This window comes from Mauremys reevesii, linkage group 16, assembly GCF_016161935.1.
Source record: "Mauremys reevesii isolate NIE-2019 linkage group 16, ASM1616193v1, whole genome shotgun sequence".
Lineage (NCBI taxonomy): Eukaryota > Metazoa > Chordata > Testudines > Geoemydidae > Mauremys > Mauremys reevesii.
Window position 1 is genome coordinate 41306209 of NC_052638.1, and position 26454 is coordinate 41332662.

At 54.1% G+C, this 26454-nt stretch overlaps 1 protein-coding gene across 1 annotated transcript; it reads left to right on the forward strand.

Moving 5' to 3' along the window:
- Positions 1–15: 15 nt before the first annotated feature.
- TCF25 (transcription factor 25) lies at positions 16–25457 on the forward strand. The gene is made up of 18 exons (XM_039503407.1): positions 16–189; positions 1725–1904; positions 3406–3480; positions 4840–4964; positions 7115–7180; positions 8463–8545; positions 9128–9258; positions 11758–11857; positions 13495–13588; positions 14347–14439; positions 15665–15770; positions 16171–16330; positions 17759–17846; positions 18463–18621; positions 21351–21441; positions 22146–22225; positions 23700–23772; positions 25215–25457. Exons 1-18 carry the CDS (start codon positions 31–33, stop codon positions 25374–25376), a joined length of 2025 nt encoding a protein of 674 aa, XP_039359341.1. The 5' UTR covers positions 16–30; the 3' UTR covers positions 25377–25457.
- Positions 25458–26454: the final 997 nt, after the last annotated feature.

The window sequence follows — 26454 nt, forward strand, 5'->3', positions numbered from 1 at the left end:
CAGCAGAGAGGAGGGGCCGAGGCAGGCTCCATGTCGCGGCGGGCCCTGCGCAGGCTGCGGGGGGAGCAGCGGGGCCAGGAGCCCCTGGAGCCGGGGGGGCTGCGGCTGGGCCCCGAGGAGGCGGGGGAGGAGCCGGGCCGCGGCAGGAGGGGGCCGGAGCGGGGCGGGGTCAGCAACCTGTACGAGCTGGTGAGGAGCCGGGCGGGGGCCGGTGGAAGGACCGGGCGGGGGCCGGGGAGCGGCGGGGCTGGACCGGTGGAAGGGCCGGGCGGGGGCCGGGGAGCGGGGGCGGGGCTGGGCCGGTGGAAGGACCGGGCGGGGCGGTGGAAGGACCGAGGGGGGCGGGGCTGGGCCGGTGGAAGGACCGGGCGGGGCCGGTGGAAGGACCGGGCGGGGGCCGGAGAGGGCGGGGCCGGGCCGGAGAAGGACCGGGCGGGGGCCGGAGAGCGGCGGGCTGGGCCGGTGGAAGGGGCCGGGCGGGGGCCGGAGAGCGGCGGGGCTGGACCGGTGGAAGGACCGAGGGGCGGGGCTGGACCGGTGGAAGGACCGGGCGGCGGGCTGGGCCGGTGGAAGGGCCGGGCGGGGGCCGGAGAGGGCGGGGCCGGGCCGGGGCCGGTGGAAGGACCGGGCGGGGGCGGGGAGCGGCGGGCTGGACCGGTGGAAGGACCGAGGGGGGCGGGGCTGGACCGGTGGAAGGACCGGGCGGCGGGGCTGGGCCGGTGGAAGGGCCGGGCGGGGGCCGGAGAGGGGCGGGGCCGGGCCGGTGGAAGGACCGGGCGGGGGGCGGGGAGCGGCGGGGCTGGACCAGTGGAAGGATCGGGCGGGGAGCGGCGGGGCAGGACCGGGCGGCGGACCGGTGACAGTGCTGGGGGTCCTGGCAGTGCCCCTTGCCCCAGGCGAGGAGCCGGGCCAGGCTGTAATGCCACAAGCTGCCACCGTTAGGCCAGAGCTGCCCGGTGCGGGGAGGGGGCACTGGCAGGCCCAGCGTAGTGGGTGGGGATGTCATGCCGGCCAGCCCCCACTCCATGGCGGTCACCAGCTCTCGGGCTGCTCGGGGGGGCTCCTCGGCCCTTTGCTGGCAGGGGATGGGCCGGGTGGCTGGATCCCCCCATTCCTCCAGCAGTGACTGAGTCAGGGGGTCGGGCTGTGAGAGCTTGTGCTGCCGGCCCCTGGCTCACCCGCGATCATTCATGACAAGTGTGGGGTGCCAGCGTCCCAGGTACCAGCCTGGAAGTGCAGCCGGGTGGCCGGTATCTTCCCAACCCCCCTGGTGGGCATACAGCCGTCCAGGCTGAGCCCTGCTGTTCACTTCTCATTTGCCTTGGAGCCTCAGTTCTGGTCCAGGTCCCCATTGCGCCAGGCGCTGTACAAATAGAGAACAAAACCATGGCCCCTGGATGAGACAAGAGAGAACAAATGGACAGGCAGACAGGGAGTAAGGAAACAAGGAGACAACCTTGGTGAGCATGACAGGCTCTGATCTCAGCACACCAGCAGCCAAACTGCTGTCAGGTTTCTTGTAGGCTTCTGGTGAATGGCCAGCTTTAGCTCCTGTCACGCTGGCAGGATTTTTCTCTCTCTTTCTGTAGATGTGAGTAAAATACAGATCCCTGCTCCTGGTGTGCAGCTTTGTGCTGGTGGGAGCCAAGGCAGTGCAGACTCATCCAAGTATCCATCCCACCGTTCTCCCCAGATTCCTGAACCTTGTACCCCTGTCTGCACAGATAACCAATGAAGAATTGGAGGATGATCTAGGATCCAAAGAGGAGAGAGCAGAGTCCAGACTGAATGAGCAAGATGGCCCAGGGAACAATGAAGAAGCTGAAACTGGCGAGCCAGAGAGCGATGGGCAGAGAGCTGGAGAAGACACTCAACAGCAGGACCAGACAGTGACCAAACTGCAGGTACCTGGGAATGTTCAGCAGTATCCACACCCGCTAGCGATTGGTCATAATTATGAAGAGTTTTCTTACTCCCGCCTCATACTGGCACCGGTAGCTCTGCCTTACTGGGTTAGTGCATCAGTCTGTGACCTCTGGGGACCAGAATTCAAACAAGTGAAAATGACCGGTTACAACTGAGATGCCATTTGTCCGCCTCCCCAAAGCACTGCGTACCTTGGCCTGACTGACGGTGTGAGGTCTAGGGTTGGGGTAGCAGGGCATTGCTGTGTTGGGAGTGAGGTGCCTGGGCAGAGTGGTCTGTTGGGAGGGCAGTGGAATACCTGGATCAGGATATGGTGATCAGCTGTGAAGAGAAAGTTACTGTAGCAGTTACCTGAGGTAAGTGGCTTGTGCCATTCTTACTAGTCCGATATTTTCATGAGCACTAAATTTGTGTAAAATGTATGAAAGGGAAAAAAATCCCTGGTAGCTTGAAATAGAAATTATTGTCCTTTTCCCCTCCATTGGACACCTGAATTAGTTGTTGGGTTGCTTACAAGGACGGGTCTGTTGTCTTAACAAAGTACAGTGTAGCATTTGCTTTGAAGATGCACGTACGCAGAATTACATGAAGATTTCAAACGGGTACACGGGAATGCAGGTTAGGTACTGGGTTTTGGGGGGCTTGACAGTAGTGCTTTGTTGTTGGGGTTTTTTATTTTTGGTTTCACTTTAAGAAAAGTGAGGAGGATTAACAGGGTCATGGTTGAAGATGGAAAGCAGCCTCACTGTTGTATGCTGTGGGAGACGCTCACAAGAGAAGGGGCAAGTTCGTTAAGTTAGTTCCAAATTGCAAAAACTACATGATCTCTCAGAGGTGGTGGTTGTGGAGCGCTGCCTAAGCTGTGGATACATCTCCAGATGCAATAGCTGTGTGGCGCCAGTAATCCTGGGAATGAGTTTTACTCTGTGTCCTTTGGGAAAAGAGTACGCCTGTCTGCCTTGTTGGATAAGACTAGGTAGCACCATGTGCCTAAGTAATTGTACCTAGACGGAGCAGAGAGCCCAGATCACCTGTGATGTTTTCAGCCAGCTGTATGTTTCTGTGGTAATGAGTGATTTTTCAGATTCCTTGGTAAAAGGAAAGACTAAACAAAAGAAATGTTAATTACCACTGAGACTTGGGGGAACAAAGGGAGGTTAAAACAACTTCCTCCAATCCTGAAGAAACTAAAATATTCCTTGCTTGATCTTGTATTGAATAATCAGTCCCAGTCACTGGTATGAGAATACTGCAGTTTGCATTTGACCCCTTAAGGCTGGGAATCGATGGTTGAAGCGTTTTGTGACCTCTTGCCCTCACCCTTCCCTAATCTTGTTCCTTGTTTCAAGTGTGACAGGAATGGCTCTTTCCTAGGCCAAGCCCATGGTAGCCTGTGTTCCTGTTGCAAATGCCACCTCCACCTTCCTTGCTGCCTCCCTCCCATGCACTCACTGGCGCCTGTTGCATTTATCTCCATAGCCTGTATCAGCTAACAAGCCACGGAAGAAAAAAAAGAAACGGAAGAACAAGAGAACTGCAGCTGGCGAGACTCCGGTATGTCTGCCTCAGATCTGGGATTCAGCCCCACCCCCTTCCTTCTCTCCAGGCTCGGGAGACCCCCACCAGCGGTCACCTACCTTTGTGAAGTGCTTTGAGATCCATGCACAGAAAGTGCTATGTAGTATGTTGCACTTATTTATTTGGAGGCTGTGATTCCTATTTCATAGCCTGCGTTCATGTCCTCAGAGCTCAGCTGCAGGTTATTAAAGCTGGAACCTTCAAACCAGCATCTTCCATTTTACTGACTTTTGTGGTGTGGGGGGGATCCTCTGGGATCTTGCTTTTTGTGCCCCTCCCTTTGTTCTTTCCCATATCCTCCCAGGCCCTGCCGAACACGGACTCTTCCTGCTAGGCAGGGCCAGACACTGCTCTCTCTAGCTGCCAGCGCTCCAGTCACTGGCGAGAGGGCTCACTAGAGAGCGACACTGGTGCGCTGTGCTCTTGCCTTGCCAGGCCTGGGCACTCATCCCCTGCATAGCAGCACATTACCATCACGGTCAGTTTGACTTCTAGTAGCAAAAGCGCCACCAAGAGTGGTGGCTGGTGCCGAGTATAGTGCCAGCAAGTGGTTTTTGGACTTGTCCTTGTCAAGTGTCCTGTCCATGCAGCGGTGAATGTGTGTGGCTGAGGTGGGGGAAGGGCACAGATTTTGAGTCTGACTAAACTGTCTCCTCCTAAGGAACTGTGTAGGCTTTGCTCTGGGTGGAGTCAGGAGCCCTGTCCCATGTGTATCCAAGGCATTGTTTGTGTAATTGACATCAAGGGACTGGCTGTGATCCTTGCAGTACTTCGGGGAGAGGAGTGTTCCTGTCTGACACAGGCACTGAGGGCTGACTGTTGTTAGTAGTCAATATTTATGTAGCACTGTCATTTTTCATGGTGCTTTTGAGTTTTTAAAAAGCCCTATAGTTGTGGCACCCAAGAGCTTATAATCTAAATCAGACAAATATAGAACATGGAAATAAAATCACCGGGGAGGGGACAGCCAAGGGTTAAAAAAGTACAAACTCAAACTTGTAAACACTAAGGCCAGGAGGGACCATTCTGATCATCCAGTCTGACCTGCATAGCACAGGCCGGAGACTCTCCCCCAGTGACTCCTGCACTGAACCCAGTAACTTGTGACGGAGTTAGAGCACTTGGTTTAGCATGACAGCCAGTCTTGAGTCAAAGGCTAATGATGGTGAAAATAGCATGAGTCATCATGTAATGGACGAACAGCAAGGCGAGTGGGGACGAGCAGCCAGCCCAGAGTGGGACTCTGTACAGAAAGGCAGGAGTGATGTTTTCTCGTGCAGGCTGGGGTGGGACCGATCCTTTAATGGTTGTGATGTCTTTGCTTGGTGCCTTAAGGAAGACGATGACCTGGAAGACATTGACAGCATTCTGGAGAAAATGGAGGATTCCAGTGGGCTGTCGTATGAAACCAAGAGTGGGGTAATCGCAGACAGTCGGCCTCTGCTCTACGTAGAGCACAGGTAATGTGCCTCGCTGTCTGTCTTTCTCTGCTCATTGCTCTGAGGTCTGAGCATGTAGGGAACTCCTGTCCCAAGGGAGCTTTGGAGTCTTGCTGTAAAGTGCTCTCTCTGGCTTTGAGTTGGGACCATGCTGGAAAGGTGCTGGTGCGTTGGTAACTGAGGGCGGCTCTGATCTGACCACCTGTTGCTTCAGTTGAAAGGCTGAGTTATTGGTAATGCTTTTGGGGTTCCTCGTCCCAGTACAGAGGCGCCTCTGAAGAGCTGCTGCAGCCTTGCAGGGTAAAGCACCAAAACCAGATTAAACTGGGCAGATAATGTATACCTTGCAGCTGCATCCAGACAGGTTATAACCCTCCTCATTCCAACAACACTCAGGCTGCGTCTATACCACTAAAGCCTCACGGCTGTAAGGTGCACAGTGGAGCCGCTCTTTGTTGGCAGGAGAGCGCTCTCCCATGACACACTAAAACCATCCCCAGCCAGGGGCAGTAACTTTGTCCGCACCGGCGCTTTTCATCGGGAAAACTTTTGTCGGCCAGAGGGGTGTTTTTTTCACACCCTTGAGCAACAAAAGTTTTACTGATGAAAGTGCAGCGTAGACACAGCCTCCATGCCGAGCACAGCATGGTCCATCCTCTGTCTGGGCCTGTATGGTACCGTCGTGGCCTCACAGAGCTAATACCACCAGCAGTGAACTTGTCCACATGTGACCACCACCAAACTGGCTCACCCACTGATCTCAACAAAAAGCTGAGGCATGAAATGGCCACAGATACTAGAGGGGTCCTGCCTCAACCTGGCCATACCCCACTGTACAGTCGCCAGCGTGTTGTGGATGGATCCAATCACTGGATCCCATGTGCTTCCAAGCCAGCTGGGTCAGTGGAGTCAAGTCACTGTTTCTAGCCCTGGGACCATCGGGCATGCTCCCAGCTTCCGACCTCTTGTCTGACACCCGTCTTTGGGACATGGGTGCTACTCTCTAGAGCCTGAACCCAGTGTCTGAGACCTGCTGAGTCCTCCCAGTCACTGACACTCCTTCAGAGTTCCCCCGACCACCTGTGGGCATCTTGGGCTTCGAGTTGAATCCCTTGGAGGACAGCATAACACACAAGCTTACCCAGGGAATTTTGTAGCTGCAGTGACTTCACCCTTAAAACACTTGAGTTACAGATCTAGGAAAACAATGAAAGTCCTAAGGTGCCTCTCCACTGGTCTGAGCTCACCCTTGTGAGTTCAAGGTTTCTCAGACCTCTCTCTGCTGCAAGTCCTTATATGTGGTGCTGGTCAGCTCTCTGCACAGCAGAAGTACCCAGCGCTTAGGGTCCCTCTGAGCCATGTGCTCAGGCTGAGAAGCTACAGACCCACCAGGTGCTGGCCCCTCTCCTGTGACCCCCTGTCTAGAAATGGGGATGGGCCAGCCATGAACAGTCAAGTTGTTGGACTAATACTATGGGGCCATCAGCCCGGTGTGTCACACCTTTCCTGGGCAGGGAGTTGGCTGGAATGCAGGACTGGGGGTTGGTTTTGGGTGTGTCCAGGGTGGTGCAGTCAGTGTCCAGCGTTTCCACACACACAACGTGATAGAATTCGCAATTTGACTCAGGCACTACTGTGTCACGTGTCTCTTCCAGGCAGTGGGGTCGCTTGCCCATGCAGAATCTGCTGTGTGGATAGATGGCTTGTTCTCCAGGTCTGATAGATGCCTGTTTCCAGAAATTCATTCCAAAGTGTGTACACAATTTGGAAACTGAGGTCCTTTGTTTTTCTATTTAGGATTAAGCATAAGTATCCATAAAGCAGCCTGGAACAGAGGATTCTCTGCTGATGCTTTATAGAGTGTAAATTACTCTAAAGTTTAGACTAATTACACCAGTTGCCCTAGAGAGGGCAGCAGTATTATTCCATGACTGAACATAGTCTTTGAAATGTGGCTATGATCCCTGTAGAATAACGGATTGAATCTGAATCTTGAAACATCCTCGCATGGTTCCTAGCTTTGGGGTGTCAGATCACTGATCTGGGCATCAGTGCAGGAGTTTGAAAACAGGCGACTCCAGTATTGGTCCAATGGGCGAGCGCTGCTTCAGAAAAGCTTGCTCGGGATTAATTCTTGGTGGTTTTCTTCACCTGTATCTTACGTTTTCCAGAAACTTGAATCCAGAGACTGAGCTGAAGAGGTACTTTGGGGCTCGGGCTGTTCTTGGCGATCAGAGGTGAGACCAGAATTGCCATATTAAATATATTTCCAAAGCATGGGTCAGTCTTTCTCCATGGCCAGTCGTACCAAAGGCTGTACCTCCAACCCTTCTCCTAGCGGGCCGTCTAGAGAGAGTGCCCACAGGCATATTGTTCATACCCCTGTGCCAGGGCTCCTCTCTTACTTACAAGTGACCCCAAGGGAGGCAGAAATAATCGGGTTTTTTTCAAGTGAAGCACTAGATGTTTGTGTGGAGGGAGGCAAGACTTCATCCAGGGTCACACCACGTCCTTGGTTTTGTTCCATGACTTTCCTCCCCCTGTTACTGTTACCTGCACTTCTAAAGCACTGTCCCTGTTCTGTGTCATTATGGGGCCCTCATCTTTTTCTTTCAGTTCTTGCTGCTGTAGAATCTCTGCAGTTTTGTGGGGTGGGGTCTGAGTGGCCCAGTCTCTGCAGCTGGTCTGATACGCTTGTGTGCTGTAGACCCAGGGAAGCTGTCCAGCTGTTTCCTCTGCATGTGCTGTACTTGTGCAGGTCTCATTATTTATTTGCAATGTGTTGGGCACCGGCCCTGCAAATGAGAAGCTGATACCCCTGCTTCAAAGAGCTTGCCCCTGGTTGAGACGTACGCAGTACAGTAGGAGCGCAAGTTCAAAGCGATGGTGGTGGTAGCTGGAGAGGCCATCTCTGCGGGGCTCTGTGGAAGAAGGATGCTCCCTAAGAAGCAATTTGAAGGCAGAGCAGAGGTGACAAGTGCCAGGGAAGAGAGAGACGTTTCCAAGTGTAGAGGGTTGGCTGTGTTCCTGGAAAGGTAGCCGGGGTTTCTTAGCTCCTCCTTATCACTGATCCTATAAACGTCTTGTGAGTCCAGCCAGGAGCTTGAGACCCACTGCATGGGTCCTGGGGCGAAGGCTGGATTGGACCTGCAGTCAGGGGATGGTTCTGTGAACTGGGAGTGGGAAACTATTCCAGGGGCAGGAGAGAAATTGACAGAAAGTGGGAGCTGGGGAAGGGAATCAGTGGAGCGGAGAGGCTGACAGGCCAAAGCCTGGGTGGAAGCTGGCATGCAGCCATGCAGAGCCTCAAAGAGACACCTGAGAATGTTCAACTTGAGAAAAGACTGTGGAGGGATTTGATTAATTTCCTAGTGCTGCAGTCAGATGAGAGGTTGGATCTCTTTGTCCCAAGTGCTAGAGAGCTATCATCCGCTTCCCGTCCCCATGCTTAGCTTTGGTCCTGTTCCATAGTGCATGTCCAGTAAATAGAAGCTATGATGTAGTGTTTGGTTCCCGCAGGCCACGGCAGAGGCAGCGTCCGTACATTCGCAGCACATGGCTGACTGCTCCCAAGAACACCTGGCCACGCTACAGCAAAACAGGCGAGTTCTTCCCTGCTCTCGGGTGAGCTGTCAGTCTCTCTGCCTAGTCCATGGGAGCACAGAGTTCCAGCCCTCTGTTTGGAACATGCCTCCACTTCCTGGGTCCACCCGCGTGGCCATTACTAGAGCCTGGATACTGTGCAGAGCGCAGCCTGTTGTATGAGCCGCCAAGGCCATGCTCCCCTGCACTGCTAGATCAAGCATTCGCTGTTTGTCAGTGCCGGGGCGTGCCCCTCCTGCTCCACTGCAAAGAGGCCTCCGAGGGCTCTCAAGTGTCTTCCTGTGGCTGGCCATGCTGGCTGATCAGAGGCATGGCCAGGAGGGCCAGGCTGCTGGGGGGGTTGGAAATGGTGGGGGGAAGAACTTGGAAGCATTTGCCTTAAGGGGGAAATCACCTCAATGAGCTCTGAATGCACAGCTAGTCTGAAAACAGTCCTGTTGTGGCCCCAGTGATGTGAACAGGCTTCCTTCACCCCAGTGCTACCAGTCTGCGCGGGCTGTGAGAAGAGCTCATTCTTGCTGGCTGGCAGAAGCTGCCTCTCTCTTCCTGAGGGAGCAACGGCTGTCCATGTGCACCCCTAGGCATTGCCATGAGGCTGCTGGAGACAAGAAGAGGAGTCCAGCACTTCACGTTTGAGCACCATCGAGAGTACCAGCAAGTGCAGTTCAGGTTCCTGGATGCAGTGGAGTCTCTGGACCCAAACAATATTGTGGTATGTCATAAAACAGGGATGCCCAGAGCGTAGCCACCAGGCCAGGTGCAGCCGGTGGAACTGTCCAGTGCCACCTGCACCCTGTTACCTTAATTGTGGATGTGTGACATGATGACTAAAAGTCCCAGCCTTCATTTTATTGAGCTAAGCAGCTTGGCACTGTAGGCTGGGACACGTAGTCTTCTGTGTGCCAGCAGCTCGGCTCAAGATCGGGGTGGGCAAACTTTTTGGCCCAAGGGCCACATCTGGGTATGGAAATTGTATGGCGGGTCATGAATGCTCACGAAATTGGGGCTGGGGTCCAGGAGGGGGTGAGGGCTCTGCCTGGGGGTGTGGGCTCTGGGGTGGGGTCAGAAATGAGGAGTTCAAGGTATGGGAGGGGGCTTCAGGGTGGGGCAGGGTGTTGGGGAGTGAGGGCTCTGAGGTGGGGCTAGGGATGAGGGGTTTGAGCTCCAGGCTGGGACTGAGGGGTTTGGAGGCGGGGATCAGGGCTGGAGAAGGGGGTTGGGGCATGGGAGGGGCTCAGGGGTGCAGGCTCCAGGCAGTGCTCAAGCAGTTCCCGGAAGCAGCGGCATGTCCCCTCTCCGGCTCCTATGCGGAGGCACGGCCAGGTGTCTCTGCATGCTGCCCCATCCATAGCCACCGCCCCTGCAGCTCCCATTGGCCACAGTTCCTGGTGAATGGGAGCTGTGGGGGCGGTGCTTGGGGCGGGGGCAGCATGTGGAAGCCCCCTGGCTGCCCCTATGCGTAGGGGAAAATGCCGCTGATTCCGAGAGCTTGAGGGCTGGATTAAATCGGCTGGTGGATTGGATGTGGCCTGCGCGCTGTAGTTTGCCCACCCCAGCTCGAGATGGAGTATTACTTGGTGAGTTGTGTAATCTCCCTGGACCACAGCTCTGCTGCTAGCTGTCCGGGTCATGCAGAGGAGGTGTGGGCTGGGGGCTCCTGGCAAGATGCCAGCATGTCCCTGGGCAGAGTTGAGGCCCTGTGATTAGGAGAGTGGATGGCTCTGCATGGAGCATTCATTCTAGGTAGCCACTGAGAACAGACCTCCCAAATAAAGCTCTGTTGTCTTCACCCTTCAGCTAGGAAAGTCAAAAATACTCCACAGTCGAAAGTGACCTTTAAGGGCAGGCTCTAAAATAACAGCTATTTTGTTTATAAACTAAATTGTATGGAAGAAAAAAATGTGTAGCCTTCTCCTGGTATGTTAGCAGAACAGTCCCTGCATTGAAGAGTTATTGAGTGTGTCCAAGCTAATTCAAGCAGATGGCACCATTTATAGCGCACAGTGACGAGAGTACAGTGGAAGGGTTCCGGGCCCTCATGCCGGATAATTGAAACCCCTGCCCTAAAGGAGCACAAATGTGTGCGCTTAAGAGACTTTTTTTAGAGGGGCTATTGTCCAATAAATAAGGTTCCTTCTGATTCCCTAATGGAGCCTCGTTTTCATCCCCCTTCCCTTTCCTGTCCTCTGATCGTAACGGCTGTTCTCCTGAGCTTGACAACGCTGCTTATTAACCAGCCCCCAGGATCTCTGGGAAATGGTGCCAGGCTCTTCCTCCCTAGGTGTGCTCAACTTGAGAGCAAGATGTCTGGGCCTGGGTCAGATCTGGGTCTCCCATGTAGCATGTTCTAGTCCTCTACCCCCCAGTTGCTCAGGGCCGTTTCAGAGTCGGGACGGCAGGTATCTCTCCTACCGCTTTCTTCTCTTCCAGCTTTTCAGCTGAACCCAGGTGAAATTTAACAGGACTGAGGTGGTTCATAATGCCAAAATATCTCTGTTTACCTGTGACGTTTGTGATGCCTGCAGAATCTTAGGCACCACATCTAACCTGATCCCATAGAAAAAACATTATTTGTGTAGGTCCTATTAATAGTGAAACTTTTCAGTTCTCAGCAGTGGAGTAACTGGCTTTCATGGGAGAACCCTTTAAATATTTAGTGATGGGAGCAATTTCTCCCATTGGATTGACACTGGGCACTCTGTTACTGGGGCCATGTGAGTACCTAGAACACTGAGAGGTCAAAACAAGGAGTGTGTAAGGGGCGTCTAGGCGAATGCTGCAGCCGTTACGGGCCCAACACTAATTCATGCAGCCTTGACCATTCACATCCTACCGAGATGGGAACAGTGGGCAGAACACTAGGCTTTTGCCCCCTTTGTGAAAAGCAGAGTGGCGTCTCCCACAGATGGACACGGGTTTTGAGTGCTGTCTGAAGGAGCTACCCCAACCCTACTCTGTAGTATCAGTACTGAGTGCCATGTGATGGCCTGGGATCTGATCCCATTACCTTCAAACCTGGAGGCGGGCGTGCGACCAGCTGAGCCTCACTGACACCTCCATAAGATTAATTTCCTGGTTCCCAAGTCACTGCGCCGCGTTTGCCATCCTGCTGCCCTCGCAGTGTGTGACTCCCAAGGTCCCATGCACAAAGAAGCAGCATGTTGTGTAAACACTTAATCCAACCCAGCCCACTTCTCCTGTCTGCCTATAGCTTTTGCTCCAGATGAACCCATACCATGTGGACTCGCTGCTGCAGCTCAGTGAGGTGTGTCGAATGCAGGAGGATCAGGAGATGGCCCGAGATCTTGTAGGTGAGAACTGGGAGTGAGGAACAAGTGTGCCAATGGGCAGGTGGCATGGGACTGCACTGCCGCGTGCCTTGGCAGTCCTCATGGTTAGCGCCTCAGTAACTGAGAGAGAGGGGCTCTACATTTCCTTACGATGTCTGTGGTTTGGTTGCTTATGCCAAGGTTACTTATGCCTTAGGCGAGATTGTGGCTTTCCAGTTTTTCTCTCTGGGGTTGTGACTGCCAATCTCTCCTTGTCTCCTAGCTCATACAGCTCTTTCCAAAGAGTGGGTGAGCGCCATGAGTACTCAGCCATGCACCATCTAACTGGTTCCCTACATTCTCTGGGGAGTGAGGAAATTCAGGGCGTCTTGCCATATCCCAGTGTGACAGAGGACAACTGCTCAGCCCCTGCTGCTAGAAGTTGTATAGGAAGAACCCAGTGTAGGAAATAGCATTTGAGCTCTGCAGTGTAATTACCATTTCTCATTAGAAGCTGACTTGTCACACCCCCATAGGGCTTGTCTACATGACTAGTTAGTGTGCAGCAAGCCAGGATGTGAATCTACAGCGCAGCAGCCTGTCACTCAGTCACATCCCAGGTGGGTGCTGGTCAGTCGGAGGAGCAGGGTTTCACCAGACATGAGACCGTTGAGGATGGCAGATGGCGAAGGGGGACTCTTGGAGGACCAGCCCCTCCAGAAAGCTTTGAGGAGGCTGGATGGTGATGTTCAGTGGATAGGAAATGTAGCTGTCGAAAGGTCAGAGGGTCCAGCAACGCTCCTGGGTTCTGGCCTGAAGCTAGTGGACCTGTATGGGTTGAGCCCTGGGAAGCACGTCTGATCTTAGCACGTTTCTGGAGTGTAACGGTGCCAGTTCTAAGCCCTTCGTTAGGAATGCAAGGTCAGTGTACCGAGACCCTGCCGGGGAGTCAGGGTCACTGCTGAGTCATGCTGGTAGGCAGGTCCAGCGAGGACAGAGGAGCTCTCAGACGGGAAGCTCAGGGAGGCAGCTCATACTGAGTTCTCTGCTCGGCTGTCCTGTTACCAATAAAACCGAACCTCTGTCTGGTCCTGGGATGCTTGAGTCTCAGCCTTGTGGAAAAGAGAGCGCTGGGTGTGAGCCGCAGAGCCAGACACGTGCACATAACGACAATCAGTGGTGAGCCGGGGCAGTGCTGGGAAACCAGCACTGGGTTGCTGCCGATTGGAAGGTATCGGATGGAGGCGATGGCAGGCCCCACAGGCTAGAACAGAATCTGTAGTTTTGAATCCCAAGATAGCTGTGCAGCTGGCTCATCCTTGAGCCCTGAGCCCAGGCCGCCTCCTGATGAATTTTTGTTCAAAATCTTATTACCCAAAACATAGAACTGGGGAAAGGTGGCTTGCCCACCGTCCTCTGTACAGCACAGATCCAGCCGGGAGGGCGTGTTCCGCTTGAGTAACTGGGCTCCCTCCGCCTTTTGGGTCTCTGCTGAGATTGCCAAGCTAGTCATTGGTGTGGCTGTGGCGCTTGCTAGGAAACGCAGACAGCCTGGTCCGTGGGCTGTAGGCCCCGAGCAGCCATTTGTCAGTGGTGTCTGGGGGCTGGATTTGCCTGTCGGATTGGGAAGCAGGGGTGAGGGGTGGCGGTGCCCCTAATAATGCTTGTGTTGTGTGCAGAGCGAGCGCTCTACAGTCTGGAGTGTGCGTTTCACCCTGTGTTCAGTCTCACCAGTGGAACCTGCAGGCTTGATTACCGGAGACCCGAGAACAGGTGGGGACCTCCCAGCCCCTCTCTCTTCTGTGCGTGGTGTTGGGATGGGGAAATGAGATTCAGCCTAGAAGTGGTTCTGAGTGTGCTGTTCACCCTCATTTAATGGCCAGCTAATCAGAGCCCCAGCTTCTGCACCTGGGCAGGAAATCCGTCCGGAAACAGCAGACGGGTGCCGAAGCTGCTTGCCCCTCAGTACCTTGAATTTGCTTGTGCTTTCAGTTCCAACTTGATGTCAGACTTCTTTGTCACGATTCAGGTGCTTCTCCAACTCTGACATTAGCACCCACCCACCCCTGCAGTTTGCCAGCATCTGTAACTTGAAAGCCATGCGGCGCTCGTGGCAGCTGCTGTGGGTGAGATGCATGTCTGTTGTAAGCCTGTGCAGTCAGATTGGAATAGAATCCCTGACTCCCTCTCCCGTCTTCCAGATCCCCTGGCCCCAGCTCTGGAACAGCCACACACTAAAGTATCTTCCTAGGGAGTACAGCCTGAGTTAGGATCCCGCAGCTCATCCCATTCAATACAAACCAGCAACTCAAGACGGAGACATGGACCAGTTCCTGGAAAGAGGAGTCAGGACCTGGCTGTCCACATTCCTGCCCGGAAGTCTTGTGCTAGAACCAGATACATAGATCTGCCCTTGGCATCCCGGGCAGCAGGGTTCAGGCCCAGGGTTTCCCCTGTTCAGAATTAGCAGGGTGATGTGCTGCTTTTCCGCCCATGTATTTTTCAACGTGTTTCTGCTTTGGCCTTTGCAGAGCTTTCTACCTGTCTCTCTTCAAACACATGATCTTCCTGGAGAAGAGAGGCTGTCCTCGTACTGCCCTGGAGTTCTGCAAACTTATCCTGAGGTAAAGAGCAGGGCTGGGTCCTTCTGGTTTGGGTTCCCTTGAGGAAGTGTGTGCAGAATCCATACGGCTTCCCCATTGGGCTGGAGCTGAGATTTCTGGTTGCCCATAGAGTGCAGGCTCTGAACACTGCATGGGCCTTGTCTGCACCAGGCTTGGCAAAATTTCCCACCATTGCAAGTCCATCAGTGCCCAAAGGCCCTGGTGTAGACAGAGCCTGAGCGGTTCCGTGGAGGCAGGTATTGGGCAGAAAGGAATCTCTCCTGCCTCGCTGCTCTGCTGCTGCTTTGACAAGATGGAGGGAGGCTGGGCAGCCCAGGCTTGGCCATGGAGTTCAGTGCAGGCTGTGGCTGATGTTCCGCCCTGTGGCCTGGCTGATCAGATCCAGGTGGAGCCTTGCACACCGGGACCTGTCGTCCCAATGGGCTACCCATGAGTCTGGCTACAGTCTGCTCTGACTGAGTGCTCGGCCTCCTGGCCGCTAGCAGTGGGGTTCCATGGAAGGTGCACGTCGCCCCCATGCAGGAACCAGAGATCAGTGTTGGGTCTGACTCTGCCAGCTGCCCGGGCTGTCTCTGGACTCTGTGGGACAATCGGCACACTTGGCTGTTCCATGGCTTCAGAGGCCAGAAGGGACCTTTGTGATTGTCTAGGCTGACCTGCATAACAGGGCATAGAATTTCCCTGAGTTACTTCCTGCTTCAGGTGCAATAGCTGGAGTTGAACTAGTTCAGTGTTTCTCAATCTTTTTGATACCAGGGACTGGCTTGCTGCTGTCCTAAACTGCGTCAGGGAGATCTCAGGACTGGGACTGGTCCACTGACCGGTCGTTGAGAAACACGGAGCTAGAGCAGAGCAGTTTACAGCTCACCTTTAGCATTTACCGGAAAATTGTGCTCTGTACCTGTACTTTCACTGCAGGCGGCTTGGACTCCCTTTTGGGCAGGGTCCCTCTGTCCCCCTCTAGGCCCATAGACTTATTCTGTATTTGCCTGTCCCTGTGCTTCCCAGCTCTGGCTAGACGCTGCCTTGTCTGAGTGGCCTTATCGTCCTGCCACGTGGCAGTGATTGTCCTTCCCTCATCGGCGCCATCCCACAAACTCTGACCAGTTTGGGGGGATAGCAGGTTGAGTCTTAACCCAGCAGTCCAGTCTGATTTTGAGCGAGTAACTCTACTGTGAGCTTTTGTAATGCTGCTCTTCTGGTTCATCCCTTCCCCCTCTGCTAGCCTTGATCCGGAGAATGACCCGCTGTGTGTACTGCTGCTAATTGATTTGCTGTCGCTCCGAGCTAGAGAATACACCTTCCTGACACGCATGTTCCAAGAGTGGGAGGTGAGTTGGCAGCAGGCTCCCCTGGCAGGAGCAGATTCCTGGGGCTCCACACCCTTCAGTGACCTGTCTCTGTGAGTGCTGGGCTGAGAAGGGAGGGCAGCTGCATCATGGGGGGTGAGGGCCAGGCCGCTTGTACCAGAACTGCTGACACCGACTGGAATGTACCATAAGATACCAGGCTTGGCTCTCTTGAACCGGGGGCTCTGAGTGCTGTATAAGCAATTGTGTGAGTTTGGTATCACTTTGTCCATTGTACAGATGTGCACACTGAGGCACAGAATGGGAAGTAATTCTCCAGAAGTTATGCAGTGAGAAGTGGCACCCACAGGAGTGTAACCTAACAGTCTTGAGACTAGCACCAATGTTATCATTGCTTGGGAAATCTGTCTTTTGTCTTCAGGGTCACCGGAACTTGTCCCAGCTCCCAAACTTTGCCTTCTCGGTTCCGCTGGCGTATTTCCTTCTGAGCCAGCAGGAAGAGCTCTCGGAAGCGGAGCTAAGCCAGGCACGGGAGAGAGCTGCCCACCTTCTCCAGCACGCGCTGATCATGTTCCCGAGCGGTAAGTGTGGTGGCAGACAGCCCCAAAAACAATGGCCAAATTCTCGGTGACTGAAGGCAGACTTCGTATTCCTATAATGGAGCAGACGGCACTGCCCCTTCTCAGTACAGAGATGTGGCTCTCAGATGCAGTGCAGCACAGTCACTCAGCTCGAGGTGGAGTGCTGCATGTTAGGCCTTTAGTCTGTGCAAGTGGTGAGTTCCAGCTGATGGTGACACATGCATCATATGGCAGTGGGGCTATTCAAAGACTGTAGAACTTTATGGGCAATATTTGGCACCCTCAGCCTTCAATACGTTAGAAAGGGATCAGTAACTGTCCATGTCTTCTCCCTACCTCTATGCTATTCCCCTCCTAGCTTGCACAGCGCTCGGTGCCTCTCCCCCATGTATAAACATACACATCACATGCGCACAGGTTGGGGGGCAGGGGCTCAGATTCTGAGTCATCACAGGAAGATGCTTTGATCCGAGCAGAGCAGATTTACTGTCTGCTCTTTATCTCCGTTCTCCCTCCGAGGCACCATTATGCTTTAGATGCTCCCATCACTGTCACTTTCATCCGGCTGATGCTTCTGTCCCAGAGATGAGCCATGTAGCGCCTCTGGGCCAGGAGGGGACGTAGTTACCAGAACTGATTTGCCTTTGTAGGCAGGAATATCTAGCTCTCCCTGAACAAAGGGGTCTAGTTTGTGTTGACTCTTGACTTTCTGGTCCTGGGCATGAGGATGAAAATAAAACCTGTATTCAAGTTCAAAGGCTGGCAGTGTTAATTTAACAACATTGTACCTTGTTCCTATTGGCATTTTATTAAATGATTATGCAAAGCTCTGGACGGTGATTTAAAAAAACACCTTGAAACATGTTATGTAGCAGATGTAGCATGCTGTTTGAACAAAGGTCCTATTTCTGCTGTCTGTTAAATATAATAAAATGTGCAACGAAATCTTCAGCCATAAAATTGGAAATCATCCTCTTCCTGTGTCTGGTGCTTGAGGCCTTCTTTGCACGTACCGGGGGATGGACGCACGGCGATCGAGGCATTAGCGGTCTATTTAGCGGGTCTAGTGAAGACCCACTACATTGCCTGCAGATTGCTCTCCCGTCGACTCCTGTACTCCACTGAACGAGACGAGTAAGGGGCATTGATGGGAGATGCTCTCCCATCGACACAGTGAAGTGTGGACCTAGCGGTAAGCAGATCTAAGTTACGTCGACTTGAGTTACTCTACTAACGTAACTCAGATTGCGCAGCTTAGCTCGGCTTTGCCCTGTAGCGTAGACGTGGCCTGATTCTAGGAAAGCACCTGCTCTCCCCAGCTGGCCTTTGTCCCAGTTCTAGGAGCTCTTTGCAACCACTGGCACTGGGGACCTGGTAGCTCTGGCAGTCCCTGTCTGTGGTGAAGGCATCACTGATTTTCTCTTGCAGTTCTCATGCCGTTGCTAGATCACTGTAGCGTGCAGCCAGACTCCAGGGTCGCTTCGCATTCTTTTTTTGGACTCCAAGCTCAGATAAGGTAAGAGCTGCCCAAGCTTTTCAACAGAAGGAATCAAAGTTTCACCTTGCAGCGCTGGCGGGTTTCTCAGCTCGTTCTGCTGTCTGCATTTCCAGGAACTGAGAAGAGGAGGATTGCTTGTTCCAGCAGGGAGTGGGAGAGGGAGAGAGGGCTGTTTGCTCACGGGAGGCACTTGGGTAACAGGCTGATGGGGACCCATAGGAGAACCCAGATAGATAGTGCCCAGTAGAAACACCCAGCTTAATATAGGTAGGCCATAAGTTCATCTTGGGCCTTGCAAGTGTCTGTCCCTGCTGCAGCAGACACTAGTGTATGCATGTGACCTGGGCAGGCTGTCTCCTCCCGGTCCTTGTCTGGCTCAGGGGGTTCTGTGCCCTGTGATCATCTGACTGCCTGGAGCTCAGGGAAAGGTGAGGCACTTTCTCACCCTCTCCCTGTCCGGGCTGTTTTGGGAACACCACTTAGTCGTTCAAGACACAATAAGCTGGTGGAGGCTGGTGCAAATAGCAGACATGGGAGATTGCAGCTCATTGTTCAGTGTGAGAATCTGAGACAGGCCTCGGTGTGGGCTGGGGTGAGCAGTGCCGGCTGTGTTCTAACACTCTGTGTCCCACAGCCAGCCTCCTGCCTTGAACCAGCTGGTCTCCCTGTACATAGGAAGGACTCACTCCCTGTGGAAAGACCCTGCCATCATGGCCTGGCTGGAAACCAATGTCCATGAAGTGTTACAGAGGGTGGACACGAGTGAGCCAGTGGTGGAGGAGTTTGCACAGAAGTGAGTACAGTTGGCTGAGGCCGACCGCTCTTCCGTAGCAGATAACCTAGAACCTTCGACGTTAGAGATGGAGGCACTGAGATGCTCTGATGAGGGGGGATCTAGAGCTCGATAAAAGAGCCTTGTTGGTCTTGGACCCTATCCCAGGCATTTCCCGGCCAGGCCCAGAATGCTGCATGCAGTTTGGTGTGTAGAACTGCACTGCACAGTCTGGATCTAACCATGCCAGGGATAAGGTGCTGTTCCCTGCGCCCCTTGGGGCTTGCCTCTGAGCTGTGGAGGAGGTCTGTGCCAAACTGCCGATAGCCCCGGAGGCTGCCGTTCCGGGGTCAGGCATGTCCTCCTCCGCCTCTTGGCCTCCCACAGTTAGTTTTCTTCCCCTTTCACTGACCCCCAACCCATGCCTTGGTCTCATGGCTTCTCTCTCCCTCGCAGCTGTGATTCCCACTTGTCTGCAGCAGTTTCAGGCTAGATTGTGCCTCGTTTGCAGAACGAGTGGGACTTACCTTGTCCCTCGTCTGTCTCGACAGTGAGACTGAGGTACTGGCGTTGATGAGCCCAGTGCTGTCAGGCTACTCTTGTACTGTGTATGCAGTGCACGAGTGAGCTGCCCAGTGTCATTGCAAATTTCAGCATGAACGCCACAAAGTGGCTCATTTCTCTGTCCCATCGGGGTTCCCTGGGCTGCTTCCCAACCATCACATACCGCTACGGGTTAAATCACCCTTTACCAAAGAGGAAATCCTTCCCCCCCACCCCACCCCACCGCACCCCCCATTAGGGGTAGCATGTGTTGCAGAGGTATAAACCCTTTGAGCTGTACAGATGTTTGTCTGGATCCCCAGTGTTCCAGCATTAGCCTGTAGGCAGCCGTGTGTCATTGTGCTGGAAGCGCACTTCTCCAGAGCTGGACAAACAAAGGCTGCATTGCACTGGTGTTATTAAACGTGTTTATTACAGTGGTGCCTGTGGCCAACTAAGAAGGGTGCCCCCTTATCCGAGATGCTGGACAAACACTGAAGCAGCCAGTCCCTGCCCTGAAGAGTCTGCAACCTACAAACCCCAGACAGACCCGGGGGCGGGAAGGAGTATGTGTGGGCAGAGTGAGCAGTTGATGGCCTCTAGGATCCCTGATTTTTGTGGGGTTAATTAGAGTGGTCAACTGAAGGGAAAGAGAAGTGAAGGCAGAGGAGAACACCACCTGGGTCCTAGTGCCCTCCAGGGTTGGCAGGGGTGGGGCCATCTCCCCTGACGGTCTGGGTCTGGGGGAGGGATGGCCCCATTTTATGTGCTTGGCCCAGTTGCTTCTGCAGCTGCTCCCACTGGTGGGAGAAGCTTTGGGGCCAGGAAGGTGAAGTCTTAGTGAGATAGGAGTCAGCGTGGAGGTGAGCTGCGAGTCAGGGGTTCTCAAACTTCATTGCACCGTGACAACAAAAATTACCATACAACCCCAGGAGGGGGAACCGAAGCCTGAGCCTGCCCAAGCCCCAGTGCCTTGTGTGGAGGAACCAAAGCCCCATCGCTCTGGACAGGGTGGCCAAAGCCCCAGGGCTTCAGCCCCAGGCCGGGGGGCCTGTAAGCTGAGCCCCGCTGCCCAGGGTTGAAGTCCTCAGCAAGTCTAAGCCAGCCCTGGCGATCCCATTAAAACCCACAGTTTGAGAATCACTGTATCTGTGGCCCAGTGGAAGGTCCCATTCTTTGCTTTCCTCACTCTGCCCTGGCTGTCAGCAGGGCCTTGGAATGAACCTGAAAAGCAGGTGGATTTCCTGCTAGCAAAGACTGTCTGTGTAGGCCGCTCCCCCCTTGGCAGGGAATGACCAGGCCAGCTGGGGGGAGCTCTGACCTTGTCACACTGCTGAGGGCAGGAATGTGCTCATCATAGACTGACTTGGGAGGCAGAGGCGGGTGAGGTGTGGGTGAGGTGAGTGCTTTGAAGTAGGGATTGGCTTGCCAGGTCTGTGGAATGCAGTGGGGGGCTGGGGCTATTTGGGCATCTCAGCAGCATTCCTTCGAGGTCGCTTGGCTCCCTTGGGGTACGTCTACACTACCCACCGGATCGGCAGGCAATGATTGATCTATCGGGGATCGATTTATCACATCTAGTGTAGACGCGATCAAATCGATCCCCGATTGCTCTGCTGTCGACTCCGGAACTCCACCGCGGCAAGAGGCGGAAGCAGAGTCGACGGGAGAGCGGCAGCGGCCGACTCGCCCCCGTCCTCACAGCCAGGTAAATCGACCTAAGATACGCTGACTTCAGCTACGGGCAGGGGTTCTCAGACGTCTGTCCTGGTGACCCCTTTCCCACAGCAAGTGCGACCCCCCCCATGCATTAAAAACACTTGTTTATGTATTTAACGCCATTGTAAATGCTGGAGGCAAAGCGGGGTTTGGGGCGGAGGCTGACAGCTCAGGACCCCCAGTTTGAGAAACCCTGAGCTACGCTATTCACGTAGCTGTAGTTGTGTATCTTAGGTTGACCCCTCTCCCCCAGTGTGGACCGAGCCTTGGTGTGGTGGGCCCACAGGAGAGCACCACCCGGGCGGTCTGGCCGCTCTCACCGGCTCATGGGCAGCCACTGAATGCCAGGCGAGGGAGGGGCTGATCAGCACGGCACATCCCGTAGGAGACTGGGCTGACGCTGATGCTGCCACCAGGGAATGCAAACCTCGTCAGTGCTGTAGGCATTGTGGGGTGCGTCAGTGAGACCCTTCCCTGTCTGCCCTTAGGCGCAAGGTGCGATACCAGACTGCCCCCAGAAACATCGCTCGCCATGTGATTCTCTCGGAGCTGAAAGAAGCCACGGCAGCATTGCCCCTGGTGAGTAAATATGGGGCATTGTGTCTAGTGTCACGCGTGCTTCACGGCTCCCCAGGTGCTCCCTTTGTGCTTCCCCCCCCACCCCCACCCCCGGCCTTGTCAGACCAAGCCCAGTGGGGCTCTTCGACAGAGACTGACATAGCACCTCCTCCTGGGGTCTCCTATACGTCACTGCCTTTGGGGCACCCACAGAGAACCCCTCCTCTGGTAGCTGGGTGTTCTGGGCCAGGCAGAGTGCTGCAGCAGGCAAGGGGAAAGCCAAGCCGAAAATAGGTCCCAGGCTTAATAGTGTCACAAATGAGTAGCAGCGGAAACGCCTCGGCCCATTGCACCAAGGCATTGGTGCGTGTTCCCTCAGAGTGCCTCATCCCAGGGCTGGGAATAGGGGTGTGCTGCGAGTGTTTGGTCGTGTGGGTATTTTTTTAATCTGTTACTAAGGTACCATCCACGCATACAACAGCACGTGGCGTCCTGGGACACTAACCAGACTTGTCCTGCTATGCCTAGGGACCACTGGGGCCATGACAAGGCTGCTGTGATGGTCTTACTGCTACGTGGGGCTGTGTACCCGCAGGGACTTATTGTCCTAGGTCAGTTGTGTGCCTTCTCTGCCCCTGCCGCGTGACACTGGTGCTCCATCAGACAGCAGGCATGAGAAGTTAGCAGGGTTCTGACAGGTCTGATTTTCCTCCCTCTTTTTGAAGGAAGTGACATCCCAGCCCGTAATGGGGTTTGACCCCCTACCTCCCTTGGACTCCATCACTTCCTATACAAGACCAGAAAGGTACTTCTCCACTTCGGATTCATGTCTGTCTGCATAGCTCAGCTGTTTGCTTTAATAAGTGCCCAGCCACACAGTGGGATGGACGCTAACGAAACATTCTCAGGGCTTGGGGTTAAATCTTCCTCCATCTGAGAACAGTCGAACCATTAGTTTGACTTACGGCGCTCAATGAGGTGTATGAACCGTACAGACAGGGGTTGTGTCTTGCCACTTTTGTGGGGTGGTAGCTGACTGTGGGTCACCATCTGAGACAGTCTGCAGAGGCCACTCAGTGTTAGCAAACAGAACAGGAGTCGTTGTGGCACCTTAGAGACTAACACATGTATTTGAGCATAAGCTTTCGTGGGCTACAGCCCACTTCTTCGGATGCATGGAGTGAAATACAGTAGGCAGAGCCGGTGCAAGGATGTTTCGTGCCCTAGGCGAAACTTCTACCTTACGCCCGCCCCCCTCACCGCCCTGAGGCCCCCACCCCAGCTCACCGTTGCTCTGCGCACGAGCACAAGCACCCCGAGCACGCTGTGGCTGCTTCACTTCTCCCGCCTCCCAGGCTTGCAGCGCCTAAGCTGATTGGCGCCGCAAGCCTGGGAGGCGGGAGAAGTGAAGCGGCCACAGCGTGCTCGGGGAGGAGTGGGGCAGGGGTGAGCTGGGGCGGGGAGTTCCCCTGCATGCCGCCCGTCCCCCCCCCCCCTTGCTGCAGGTGGCCCTCCCCGCGCTCCCCTGCCCCAGCTCCCTCCGCCTAAATGCTGGCGGCAACCGGGGCGGCCGAAGATCCGGCCGCCGCGGTCACTGCCAAAGAAAATGGCGCCCCCCAAATGCCAGCACCCTAGGCGACCACCTAGGTCGCCTAAATGGTTGCCCCGGCCCTGACAGTAGGAAGATACAGATATCTGTATCTATCTATATCTTCCTACTGTATTTTCCACTCCATGCATCCGATGAAATGGGCTGTAGCCCACGAAAGCTTATGCTCAGATAAATGTGTTAGTCTCTAAGGTGCCACAAGTGCTCCTGTTCTTTTTGCGGATAATGGCTGCTACACTGAAACCTGTCAGTATTAGCACTGCTTCAAAATGTCACTTTGCATCGACCTCTCTGAATGAGGCAGGGATCCCCTCCGGGTGGGGTTTAGGCTGGACGCCATGACGGCTGGCTGTTTGGTATCATGCACATTGCAAAGGTTGCAGGAATCTGACCGCAGCCTGCATCCCTGTAGAAATGCTTCTGCCTCGAGTGGAGACTCGCTAAACTGGGGCTGATGGAGTCCAGACAAAGGTGAATCTCAGCATTTTGCTTCTGGTAACCCTACCCCAACCTGGCGCTGGGCTCACGCAGAGCTGTACATTGCTAAAGAACAAAGTGCGATTGTACAGGAGTTGGGGGTCTTGGTGCAAGGCTGGGATGAGTGTGGGAGAGTCAAATACAACTGTCCTTTGTTTCACTGAATGGGATTGTTTGGGTTTTTCTTTTCCAGGATGACTCATCCATCCAATGAAAGCACTTTATCTCTCTTCTTTCGATCATTGTTGCCAAATTTTACCTTACAGGTATGTTAAATGAATCTATAACTGCTGCACACATGTTCTAGCATGTGCATGGAATTCCACACCGAACCGTCCTACCCAGTGTTGTGTTGTGCATGCAAGCAACCCATTGCGCTGTAAGCTGGAGGTTGCATGTGTAACTACCACAGTTAAACACACACTTTCAGAATGTAGTTCAGTTTGTGTTCTCAGATACAAACCACGGGGAGGATTTTGACCTGGGAAAGGACTTGTCTTCCTAAGTTGCAAAAAGCCTTTTCATCCAATGTATCCTGGAACAGCTACATTTAATGTCTTGTGTCAGTCAATTAAATCTGAAGGCAGCAGTTTGGGTTCTCGCCCTTTGTAAGGTCTGTTTGCATGCAGGACGTGTGTGGGAATCTTCCTTTCCTTCAGTGCATCCGAGTGTTCTCCTCCCTGTGGCTGGTGAAGAGAGTATTCAGAAGAGAATCATTTAAAGACAGACTGCTTCCATTCACCAGGAAAGCTGGGTGCCACAGCAGCAGTCATGTTAGCAGCATAACTACCATCTAATCCGAGAAACAAGGAGGCCGAGTCTCTGTTCATGTTGAAATTTTAACTGCAAGCAGCACTAATTCTATAGAATTGCTTGGGTTTTTGAAGCAAAATCCAGAACTGTTCAGCTTATAGATCTTACCGCTTTGCTGGCAGAGCATGTGAATAGCTGTAACTAGCGTCTTACGTGTGGATGCTGCATCCAGATTTCAGTGCTGAATTTACGACAGAATGTAACTGCATGCTCGCGCCTGTGTGTTCAGGTGCTTTTTGTATTAAAAGCTAGCAGAGACCCGTCTCGGTGGTAACTATTCATAGGCCAGGCTGGGTGTTTGAGTTCCACCATATCAATTAGTCCCCTGCAGTTGGGGGAAGACAGCAGCTCCCTTTCTGAAGCTGAACTGTCCCTTTTTTTAAACCACCGTGTAATTAAACCAGCGGAAGGAATTGTGCACCATTTTTGGAATATTCGGAGCATGAAAGTGAGTTTATAATAACAAGCTTTGTTCCCTTAACTATATTAGTTGCTGTAATACCTTGTGACTTCATAGCGCTTCCTCAGTGCTTCATAACCGTTATAGAGCAAAGCTCACAACATTTGTCCTCCCTCATGCTCAGATGGGGGAAACTGAGAGACAGAGGGGAAATAGCCGTCACAGCTCTTGATTCACAGGCCTGTGCCTTGGCCGTGCTTGCTTTCCCTAAGTGGTCTAAAATTCTGACACTCTCAAAAGCTGCCCAGGGGTCAAGTGCACATCTGAAATGATTGACTCATAGTGCAAGTCATTCACTGATCTTAAACCCCAGGGCAGCCTGAAATCTGAATGCCCTGATTCTTGTGGGTTTAAAGGCCAAGCCATTTTGAGCAGTTTAGCACTGGGGGCTCTCGATCTCCCTGTTCTCACTATGTGCCTTGTGCTGTGTTGCAGGGGGAGGTCAGACAAGATGGAGCTGAAGAGGCTGGAGCTGGGCAGGATCTAAACCAGGGTGTGAACAGGCTAATGGCAGCCATGCGGGACATGCTGGCGAATATCCAGTTCCAGGAGCCTCCGCGAGACGAAAACCCCGATGGAGACGCGGACTGGGACTGAAAGCAGACCAAGCCCATCCCCCGCCATGCTATGTAATTATGTTCCTGATTGCACCACCAATGTAATAAAGAGTCACACAGAGCAGGGAGGCCAGGTCCTTGACGTTCCCTGCTGCTTGGGCTGAGGGATGGGTGGGCACAGGTTTGTCCTGGTTTTAAAAAGCCCTTTTTAGTCTCTCCATAACTTCCAGCCTGCTGGAGCTGGAGTCCTCTCAGGACGCTGCTGTGGAGGGGCGAACACGAGTCGAAACCGCACTGTCTAATGCAGCACTAGCAGCCAAGCTGCTGTCCCCTCCTGCCCACCTTCCATGCCACGCACAGGCCTTGATGGGTAAGAGCCCCTGGACCTTGGATCGCTGCCGCCCTCTTCTGCAGCTGGCAAGTGCTCAGGGTGACGACTGGCCCCACGCTGCCTCTCTCTGCCCTGCGTTTTCTCTCCCCCCCCCCCCCCCGGTGGGCACTGTGAGGAGGAGCCAGCTGCACCGTACTGCTCCGGGCCACGGCGTCGGCAGGGCAGAGAGTCACTGCCTTTGCAGCCAGAGGTGTCAGCACGGCTGCCGCTGGGAAGCCGGCTCATAAAGCTCAGTATCGCAGAGCAGAGCCTCATGGCATTGATGGGAGCCAGTCGAGATCCTTCGCCCATCTGGGGATGGCCCCGTGGCAGCAGGAGGGCTCTAGTGCAGGAGCCATGGTGGCCGTGCGTGCTGCCTGCCTCTATTCACATGGCTTGGGAGGAAGGGGGGCCTGCTTTTCATCCTGTCCTTTAGCTCGTGCGTGACTTTAAAGTGGGTCAGGGCACAGCCCTGTGGAATGGAGTGCAGGGAGGACTCCTACACTGCCCCACGAGGGGAGAGATGCAGGGTGCCCAAGGGGCCATCTGACCCTGGGGGTAAGGAAGAGAAGCCTTCCCTCTCCCCCTGCTCTGCTTTCATCTTCGTGCTGCTTTGCACACAGTGCCTTGGGGAGTGCAGAGCACGCTGGGGCCACAGACAACATCCAGTTAATCAGACTCATGTGAGCAGCTTTGAGTCGGGCAGAGGGAATTAAAATTCCGCTGTAACAAAGTTAGATCTGCTGCA